The sequence below is a fragment of the Oryzias melastigma genome, linkage group LG1, assembly GCF_002922805.2.
Source record: "Oryzias melastigma strain HK-1 linkage group LG1, ASM292280v2, whole genome shotgun sequence".
Lineage (NCBI taxonomy): Eukaryota > Metazoa > Chordata > Actinopteri > Beloniformes > Adrianichthyidae > Oryzias > Oryzias melastigma.
This window is the reverse complement of record NC_050512.1, coordinates 26,056,046-26,067,296: the sequence shown is the minus strand read 5'-3', so window position 1 is coordinate 26,067,296 and position 11,251 is coordinate 26,056,046. Positions and strand designations below refer to the sequence as shown.

Here is an 11,251-nt window from a genome sequence, read left to right as displayed (position 1 = left end):
TGTTTCCTCTAACAACCGCTAGAGGGCGCTGCATCTGAGTATTTGCTACTGAATGTGGCAGAAGAAGAAGTGTCGTTCAAAACAAACATGGAAGAGAATCTGATTGTGTTCCACTTAAACTTTGATATTGTTCCTATATACATCAAAAGATTAGTATTATTGTATTTATTAGTGTATTTATTCTTATCTATGCTAAGCTTGGCAGACTTGTTCTGAAACGTCACACTTTTCTCCCAAAAGTGTGACTTATACTCCAAAGCGACTTATATATGGTTTTCTTCTTCCTGATTAGACATTTTTTGCTCTTGTGACTTATACTCCAGAAAACACAGAAGCTAAAATCTTCCTGCTGATGAGGCGACGGGCATTTTCTGAAAGTGTTTTTCCCGCAGGGCGACGGGGCGAGGACGAGCATCACCATTGACTTTGGAGATGGGCACGCTCTGACGTACTCCAACGTGAGCACCATCGAGGACGGGATCAAACACATTTACAAAGCTGTGGGAATCTACCGGGTGACCGCCACGGCGGAGAACAGCCTCGGCTCAGAGACCGCCACCCTCTTCCTGCACGTCACATGTGAGGCGCCAGAGGACTTTAAAAGATATGCCTACACAAATGTATTTGTGTGTTTCACCAGATAGAAATATCTTCAATTTTGTGCCTTTGCGGTTTTTAGCTGCTTCAGTTCTTATCACATTCTGCGGAATTGCTGCTGTCAGGTTGTAAGCGGCATCCCGCTTTTTATCTCCCTGCAGAGCACGCTCCCTGCCCATAACCAAACAAACAAGTCAGATAGAACAAATCTCATTACACTTCCTCCCAAGTCAGTGTATGCTTCGTGGTCACTCTGCCCACAGAAGCCGCTGCTGCCGCATATGGAACAGGGCTGACCGATTTGCTGTTTTCAGGGCGTGACAGATGTAAAAGAGCTGACATATTGATCGGGGATCGCCTTTGCCCCCAACAATCTGTCCATCCCATGTGCCAGCGGTACAAACGGAGCCATTGCAAGCTCTGGAGGCTGCAGATGAAAAATAACACGCAGATGGCAGCCATTGGTCCCAACGCAAGACTGAATTCTGGGCATTTTTCCTTTATCTCAGCGGCTAATTCTATTTTCTCTCTTTTCTGAATGTTTTAGCGCAAAAGTATCGCCTTTACTCTGATGCATGCATGTGCTCAAGCAGGTCAGCTGGAGTACATCCATCTCTCAGCTCCATTTGTGGTGGTGAGGAACAAGGAAGTGAACCTGACGGCTGTTCTGTGGCCCAGCCAAGTGGGGACGGTCACCTACATCTGGTGGATCGGAAATAACACAGAGGTATGAGAGCATGGCTCCACGATAACATTAGCAGATCTCTTGGGGTTTTCTCAAATGTTTATTCTGCAAACTAATTTGAATTTTTGTGATACTTTGGTTTCCAAACTGCAGTCAAAGAAAAAGAAACAAAACAAATATTGCAGATAAAGTCACTAAAATAAATAAAATGGGATAGTTGGTAATTTGTTGTATTCAAAAGTTTTATCAAAACTATGTTGGATAAAAGCAGGTGATCTACTTTTATGGAACTTTAAATCTTAAGCTTTTTTGTAGAAGAGTCTGAATTTGTCATGTGACTAATTGTGTAAGATTTTTACATAGAGGACCTCAAAGACCAATTCAACTACATGTTTTTTCTATTGTAAAATCCTTCCCAGGAGTATTTGTTATGATTATGCATTTTTTGAAGAGCATGGATGATGGTAAATGGGGGAAGACTTATTCAGCGCCTATAGTTACGGTTAGAGCTGGGTTATTTTTTAAGTAAATATTTGTGGTCTAAAACATTGTTTTTTGCTCATACTTTCTACTTCTTCTGAAAGAACGTGTAATGCTATAGCGCAATGAAAAGAATCGAAAAAAATAAATAATCTGAATCGAATCGATTCAGGCTCTTGTTAATTGAATCGAAGTGTTTCTGGAAATTATAATCAATACCCACCTCTGGAGGCAATTTTTTTATTTTTTTATGAACTACTGCTGCTCCGTAGGAACTGTCAGAGAAAACAACTAAATGTGTTTTTTTTGTTTGCTTTAATTTTGGCTAAAAATGTCATTATCTTAATTAAAAGACCACTGGGAATGGGTTTAAAATAGATCAAAAGATTATCAGAGTGGGACTTTAAATAGAAATAGAATGTTGTTCGTAAGGTTAAAGTTGATAAAACAGGATTGTACAAATCTGACACACTCTATAAAACACTGACAAACCAAGAGGGCTCTGCTTACTTTAGATGACTCGTCATAATTATGATTTGATAGACATTTTAGTTCCATCAGGATCCCTCCATGAGGAGAGCTAACACAAACCAGTAATAAACTCTGGCAGTTTTAGCATCTGAAAGTAATCTGAAGGACAAATTGAGTCGTGAGCAATGACAAGAAGAGGGTCTCTGTAGGCCGACGCTCGAGTGTTTGCGGGTGCATCAGCATGCTGACACCTCCACAGTGTAAATAACAGCCTTGTGAGACATTAACCAGCTGCTGATAACGGCACGTCTCACAGGAATTTCCAGACTCTGACTCTCTCCATCTCCGTCTCTGTAGCCCGTAATCACCCTTGAGGGAAGCGTGGCGTGCACGTTTTCCCGGGAAGGTGTCAACACGGTCACGGTGCAGGTGTCTGCAGGGAACGCCATCCTGCAGGACAGAAAAACCATCGCCGTCCACGGTGAGTCTCCACATCCCCTGAGATTCTGCAGGACGAATCGGAGACAAAGTGATTCATAAAGTCCATTTTAATCCATTTTAGATCATTATAAGAACATATAGGAGAGCCTAAATAGTTCAGTAAATAAAGTGCTGCAGAAGTGCTGATCTTGTGCTTTATTATGTTTAATCACCTGCGGCATGGAGGAGCTTTCCCAGCTTTTGAGAGTGCTGCTGCTTTATATAAAAGTGCTGCACACTCAGCAAGATAGTAGAATCCTAAATGCTTATGCAAAGTGGCAATTCTAAAGACAGTAAACTGCTGTAGGGATTGTCTGCAAATAACTCGATTGGTGTGTTTTAAAACAAAACTCTCTAAAACGGAAGTTTTGTGTGGCTTTGTTTGTGGATCAGTATAGTACAGTTGATTTGAGATATCTGAGGAATGTGGGAAAAATAAAAAGTTTATATATAGAAATTACAAAAAAAACTGTATTAATCAGTTAATAGTTCTAATTTCCATATTAGAGAAATTATAATTTCTCAACTTCTGCTCCCTATACCGTTACTTGATTATGTATTCATCATCTACCTTTGGATATTATTATTTTATTGACGTCTCCACATTTTATGAAAATTCACAAAAAAAAAGTTTTTTGTGCACGTTTCCAAAGAATGGAACCTCCTTTCTTACTTCTAAACTCTATTCTACATCTTTAACAGCACTTAGGAGAGGTAGAATGTAAATATATTTACATCCTAGCTGTTTTCTATGATTATAAATGATCTAGTAGATTTAAACATTAAATATCATAAAATATGCTTATAAAACTGCATTGAGATAAGGGGTTAAACAAGTTGAGAGGTGTTATGTGTGTGGGTGTGTGTTTGCATTAGTTATATACTATATCTGTGTCATAATTGTGTGAATGCTTGGCAAACTCAGTCACACTTTCAGTGATTTCAGTAATCTTAGTATTTAAACGTTCAGCCCGTTCAAGACATTACTGCTTGTATTTTTGGTTTTCATTAACTTCTTTATGAATTTTATGACATTTTTTAAATTTAGAGCGAAATATGCCCCATAGGAAACAAAAAAGAAAGTCTTCAAATGTCGAAATTCTAAGTAGGTTAGCAACAAGCCTTTAAATATATCCATAGGCTATGTTTTATCTTTTATAGTAATTTTAGAAAAAACAATTTGAGTTTATCTAATATTTTAGTAACATGCTAACGTTTTTTGGCTAATTTGTTTTCTAGTAAGATTTTTATTGACTAATTTAGAGTTTAGCTTCTATTTTAGCAACAGGCTAACGTTTTTGACTAATTTAGTTTACTGGAGAATTTTAGGCTATTTTGTTGTTTAACTAATATTTTGGCAACAGTTTGTGGCTGATTTATTATCTGCTTTTATTGGCTAATTTAGAATTTAGCTTCCATTCTAACAACAAGCTAACGTTTTTTGCTACCAGTAATTTAGTTAACTGAGAATTTTTTTTTTTAGGCTATTTTGGAGTTTAGCTAGCATTTAAGCAATGTGCTAGATTTTTTGGCTAATTTGGCATCCACTAAGGTTTTTTGGGGCTAATTTAGAGTTTAGCTCATATTTAAGCTACACACTAAATATTTTTTTGCAAAATTGTCATGCATTAGGAATTTTTAAGCAGTTTTATTACACATTTTTCAGAAATTTACATTAACTTACGCGTTCTTTCACAGTTCTTTAATGACATTTCCAGTCTTTTAGCAAGCTTTTGCATTTTCAGCAAATCCCTTCAGCAATTGTAGTAAATTGCATCACCATTTTCAGCAAAAACGTTGCCACCTGCAGCTACTATGGCAAAAAGCATTCACACTAGCATCATCGCTGATTCTGCTTTGTCAGATTTTCTTTGGTTACAAATCTAACATGAGGAACACTTCAAAAATGAGATGTGGCATCCCATGGAGCTAATCCTTATCAAATGTTTAGATTAATACATTTTTAGGAATTTAATGTAGCGCTCGGAACCACTGGTAGTTCCCAAAAGTAACTTAAAAATTGCTTCTATCAAATTTTTTGAATCACTTCTGTCTTGAAGTCACCTATATTGGGTGTTATGATGCCTTTAAATTGTTATCATGTCTTGTTTTTCATTTTTGGGCTCAGTGTTTAGCTCAAGGACAGAGTTCTATTATTTTTTTTTATCCATCATATGTGGATGCTTTTTAGTTCTCCTTATTTGCAGGTGAAACTTTGACCACTCACAACACAAGTCTGTCTTCCCTCCATGCTTGAAAGCAAATGTGTTAACGTGTAAATATATCTGCAATTACCATGCTTCTTTCAAGGCACACATTTTACATCACCTCAAACATCTGCTACTAAAAACTCTGTGCTCTCTAAAAGAGAAAAAACACTAAGAAGAAAAGAAAGAAGAAAAAAAACATGCTGAGCCAGAAGAAAAAAGAGACGGGTTTTTGCCCAAGGCTGCAGGAGCTGGCACCACATGGATACCCGTACTTTAAGGCAAAGCAATCCAAAATGAGGCAGAGCGAGTGAGAAACTAGTGATCTCAGCGATCTGTGATTCAGTCTAATCAAAAAAAAAAAAGAAAACAGTCGAAAAAGTATGGAAAGTTGACCAAGAAGCACCCACGTCCAGTATAAGATAATGCTAAAAGACAAGCAACATTACAGAGCTCAATGACCTGAAAATAGTTATAAGCAGCTGAATAAACCTTAAGAAAACTTAAATAAATTAGATGGGTAATAATCAAAACACTAACTCCAAGCTAAAAAAAGGCCATAATTAAAAAAATGCAACTAAAATTCATGAAAAATGTTAAATTAGCTGAATAATGAAAAGTATGTGGGGGAAAAAAGCAAAATATAGAAGAATGTGAGATGTTTAACTCTGTGAGTTTTTGTAAAAACAATTTAAGGAAAGGATTAATAATCTGATTCAATTCATGATGTGTTGTGTTTTTCTCACGAGAAATGATGAAGTCTATGGGTCGAATCTGAAGGCTCCACATAAAGAAAAGATGAAAGGAGTGAAAAAAAGCATCTCACACACTTATCTCGTCTCCCTGCAGAGTTTTTCCGCTCTCATCTGCTCGCCTTTTCATCAAACCTGGACGAGCACAACCCGGACGTTGCAGAATGGAGGCTGGATGTGAGCCGGGTCATCAGGAACTCTCTGATCCAGGTGAAGCGCTCTCAGCTGCTTTCATAGAGGCCAGAGCTTTACTCCTGCAAAAGCTCCGCCAAACAACACGATTTCCCCAGAGCTGAGATCTGATCTGAGTCTTTACGATGTAAAATAGTTAGCGGAGAGGCAGAAGAGAGAAAATTGCAGTTCTAGGTCACCCAGGAGCATGGGATGCTGAAACATACGGGGGGATGGATGTCACAGTGCACGCTCTGCACTGACCTCAGGGCAGACGGGCGCTCCGTGAGCTGTTAAGTGTGAAAAATGACTCAAAACTCTCACCAAGCTCGTCAGCTCCAGAGTTGGACCCAGAAGTTTCTTGACATGTCCTCAGAATGTCAATATAATTGTCATTCCAGGGAGGTGGCCTTCCCGCTCCTTGCATCAGATTGTTATGCTTTTTGATCCAAAAATAAATTCATGTCAGCAGTCAATGCCGAGCACGTCTGTTATTTTACTGACATGATATCTTTTTCTTTTCATGCCTCGAGGCTTAGAACGCAGAACATGTGGGGAAAGAAATGTGGACTTGACACAATAGTTTTATTATGCTCAATATTCACTGCAGCAAGCGCTATAAAAGGAGGAAAACACCATCTGGAATCAGTGAAAGAAGTCCATCTTTTTCACAGCAGTTCATTTTCATATACTTTTGATATTTATAAAACTTGTTACTGTCTCTAAAAGCTTTAGAGCTGAACGAAACAGAGATCTTTCTTATGAGGCTTGAAAAGCTCCACACAAGCTTATAAAATATGAACTAATAACCAATGGAAGACACATGTAATATATATATATATATTAGAGGGAAACAAAGTTTTGCATTTTAGACTCAAATTCTTCAGCTTTTTGCATTATTTTTAATGAATAGTTAATATTGTTGATGAATTAGTTTTCAGTCATCATGTGATTTGGATGTTTTGCCGAATTAAAACTTCAAGAAACAAGAAGAGCTTTCAAGGCAGCAACAATTTAGTTTAGTTTTTTATCCATGCAGACTCCTTTAAGAAAGGAAGAAGCTTAAAGAGTTTGGAGGACACACTGAATTCAATTCTGGAATAAAAAACAAATATATAAAAAAAATATATATATATATCAGCCAATCAGCATTAAGCTCAGTTAGCCAAATTACATATGGAAGCCATGTAGTTAATTTGTACTGATCTGATCAATCATCTGAGTCCTTGATTAGGTGATTCTATTGATGTTAGTAACAGAAACTAAAGTAGAAATCACATTTATAAGCAAAACTTCTTTTTTGTAATCTTTGGCACCTGTCATTAATAAACTTTAGCCTTTAGAGCTTTATTGATGCTTTTATTTTGAAACTTTCAAAATAAATAATTAATGGCCTCTAAAAAGTTGTTTTTTTTTAAATGGTCCTGCACCTATATTGACCTAACATGTTGCTTGATTTTGCATTTAGTTCTGCATGAAACAATTAAAAAAATCTAAATTCTGCCTCCATCCTCACAACACTACAGTTAATTACAGTTTGTCACCATTCTTTACTAAACCTTTGTTAGGTCAGACACTTGGAGACATGCTCAGGTCTAAATCAAGTGACTTGTGTGTTGCCAGAGTTTAAAATTTGTTTACAGTCAATGGAGAATTAAGATTCCTTTGTCAGAACTTGACAACATAAGACCAATTTATTCTCAATCAAAAATTAAAATCTTAAATTGTCTAATGTACAATTATCAAGATGTGGTCAAATATGTGGCGTGTATCATATTATTCTGGGGGCCCAGACTTAATTTTGGGACTTTAAAGTATTATTACATAATATTAGTGAGTGGGAAAGATGCAAAACTGATCAGTAATACACACATTTTTTTCAAATTCTATATTTCAAAATAATTGTTTTTTTTTTTCTAGAGTAGTGCAGCAAGTGAAACTGATAAATTAATAACTTCCTAATTCTATTTATTTATTTATTTATTTATTGTATCCCTAATATTTTTGTCTGATGTCAATTTTGAAAAAGATTGAAGTCCCACTCCAATCACTGTTTGAACTATTATAAAAGGGGTTCCCAGTGGGCTTTTATTTAAGATCATTAAGTGTTGATTATCCAAAATCAAAAAACATCTAATTTTTATGATCAATTTTCTGCAGAGCAGCAGTAGTTTATCAAAAAATTAAGTTTCTAATTTAAGTTTCTTTTTAATTTTAAGTTTCTTTCTAAGTTGTTCTTCTTTCTGTCTCCTTTTTATTTTGATCATGTCTGAGTTTACAACTCAAGTTTATGTTGTATGTTTTTCCTATTAATAAATAAAAATGTAAAAAAAAAGAAAAGAAAATAAATTTGCCTTTGAGTTGTACTGGGACTGCAAAAGTAAGCCACCACTCATTTCCCATGATCCCTTTATTTAAACTCTCTTCTACTTGCTAACAAGCCTGAGCTAACATTAGCGGTGCAACAAACATGACGACCAATATTGGAGCCATCCAGCCGTGCAGTTTTTGTCTGCAGTGGATGTAGTAGAAGGAATCTTGTGGCCTGCCAATTGTAGCTTATTTTTAACAACTACAATCTTTTTCAAACTGCATTTTTTTCATCTGCTCCTGATTCATTGGAATTTCAATAAATAAATACTCAAAAATGTAATTTTAAGCTTAATTGTATTTATCAATCCATTCCACCATAAGAAAAATGCAGAACATGTTAAAAACACACACAAAAAATGTATTTTCATTGGGGTGGACAAAAATGTTCTCAAAAATATCATGTTTGAGAAGTTCTGACCCGTAGGATGTCCAGATCTCCTTCCAGTGCAGGAATGTTCTGACCCTCATCTTCCTCCTACTCCCCTCCAGGCCACCGGCATGCGAGAGGATCAGCTGCTGGTCACCGTTCTGCCAGGTTTGCCCACAACAGCAGAGTTTTTCCTCCTGCCAGACAAACAAGTAACGGAGGGGAAACCGGAGAAGAGCTCAGCTCATCTGGATCAGGTGAGGAAGCAGCTGAAGCATCACCGCTTTTTCTGCGGTTAGATAAATGGCACCTTGTTATCCTCACTCCAGCTTCACTACATCACTTCCCTCTTTTGTCTGATCTATGACTCACCCTGTAATTGCTGTGTTAAAATCCTGGCGTCAAGTTCCTTCTTCTGCCAGCAGATGTCAGTGTTGATCCACTGCAGGGAGGCTGGTTCTCTCTCAGCGAGTCTAATTCTGGAAAACGCCCGAGGAGTCTCTGCAACAGACTCATCAATAAGCCAGACAAGTATTAACAAGTTATCAGACGGAGAGACTAGAAAGCGCCTTCAGCCACATTCTGCTGGGTGGAGAGCAGCTAAATCACAGGCGTATCTACATGATCTAAATTATGATTCTCACGTAACAAATAATGACTGATAATAACGCCGTGTACCCCCCCTCCCTCCCCCTCCTACTTCCCTCTGTGGGAAGAAACCAACACGTAGAGAAAGGAAGTCTCCCTCCTGTTCACACCTGCTCGATCTTCTGGAAATCCATAAATCTCTATTCAAGGCTGGCATTTTAAAGTGTAGAGCAGACTCTGCTTATTATCAGGTGTGATAGATGTGCTGACCCGGTACACTGCGAGAAAAAGTAATTAGTCAAAGCATAGACTAAATTTAAACAGCTCAGAAGCACAAAGGGGGGGGTGAAGGAATACCGAAATTACTCATATCACAATTAATTTAGCAAATGAGGCAGATAAGATGAATGAACTCTGCAGCAGAGAGGAAACTAAAGATGGAGTTTGGTTGTTAGAACAACTGGATATCAACCCTTTGAAAAACAGAGCCGGGTTCATTTTTAGACTGTGTGGGAGCCTGGCAGAGAACTGCAGAACTGCAGAAAATGAAAGCTGGTTTCTAAAGTCTGAAGCTGCGGGTCGCTCTAATCTGACCAGCAGTTATCGGGGTGAGATGTTCTCAGTGCAGAAGGTTATGTGGGGGTCTCCAGAGACGTGAACAAGTGTGGTACGCGGTATGCATTATGCATGAAAGTAGAAAGTTCCACAGACAACAGGAACACGAGGCTCTTTTTGGAGCTGTTACAACATCCTGCAGGTCAGCGCTGGAGAGTTTAGTGGTTTATGTTCAATATCGGGTTGTCAATGATAAACGAGTTCATATTTATTTACACTAATTAATTTCACGACCTGATTACCGTGGAAGGTTATCTGTTAGGCGGAGAAGGGTGTGATTAGGGCGGAGGTCAAGATAGTGCAAGAGCGAGTGAAAGATGAGCGAGGTGACTGGCATGTTTGGTTGCAAATTTCATTTTTTTTTAAACTGACAAAACCCTGAATAAAGCTAGGATAGGGTGCACATGTTTCACTGATGAACTCTCTTTTTTATTGCAGTTTGAAATACTATTTTTGAGCAAAGTAAATTTTTGCTGAAGCTGCACTCGTCGAGCAACATTGACGTAGTCGTGGCAACATTGTCAACAAATCCACAACAGAGGAGTTAAAGGGTAACCAAACAGGGGAGTTGGAAGCTGACTCCATTCTCAGCCCAGAGGGGCGGGGCTAGTGGAGCTAGTGGGCTTGGATCTATGATTGACAGATTATCTTTATGTAGCTGTAACATTAGAAGGTGCAGTTCTTGCACTATTTACAAGTTGTTTTTAAGAGATAATAAAAATGTAAATATACCACAACATCAATCATTGTCTTAGCTTTAATTCAAGGCATATTTTGTACAAATTGGTTAAAAAATGAGGGAGGTAGCTTGATTGTTGTGATTGATGCCTGCATGTCTGACATTGAAACAGTTGCGTTCTTTTGACGCGACTCAATGCACAGCAATGGCGCCTGTGCGCGCACGTCTCTCTCTTTAGCAGCGAACAGGCAAGGACCAATCCAGTAATATACTGTATATTGATGCTCCAGATGCTGCTTCTGCGATGCCCGACAGCGGGGCTGTCCGCGCAGCTGAGGGTTTGCAGGTCCGAATGGGACCTGTGGCTGAAAGTGGTAAAATGTCGCTAGCATTATAGCTAATAAAGGCTAACATATTAAACAACCGACTGTTACAGAATCAAAGATGGGCGGGGCTTCTATACTGGAGCTGTAGAGCATGATGAATTGAAACTTCTGGGACTTACACCAGTCAACCAATCACAAAATTAAGCTGCAATACCTCCTTTCAACCTGTAGGGGGCAGCACACAGACGATGTTTGACTATAGTTTCATGAACTATGCATGTTTTCTTTTTTTTTTTATTTGTCAAAATTGTTTAAATTATGATAAGAATGATAAGTACTTGCACATTTCTGGTACTTTAATTTGATTGAATAAATGATAGAACTATTAAATATTATATCACACACAACAAAAATAGGTATGAGTAAGTCCAAAGATATTGCCATAGGTTTATAAAAGAGA

General features: G+C 37.8%; 1 protein-coding gene across 1 annotated transcript in view; it reads left to right on the top strand.

Annotated features, from left to right (window-relative positions):
* The window catches only part of LOC112157220 (VPS10 domain-containing receptor SorCS1), a gene marked incomplete in the record, with an annotated part of 185,039 nt that overhangs the window by 162,752 nt on the left and 11,036 nt on the right, over positions 1-11,251 (top strand). Inside the window, 5 exon segments of the mRNA XM_024289836.2 lie at positions 393-579; positions 1,191-1,324; positions 2,591-2,714; positions 5,770-5,882; positions 8,706-8,840. Coding sequence (XP_024145604.1) covers positions 393-579; positions 1,191-1,324; positions 2,591-2,714; positions 5,770-5,882; positions 8,706-8,840 — 693 coding nt within the window.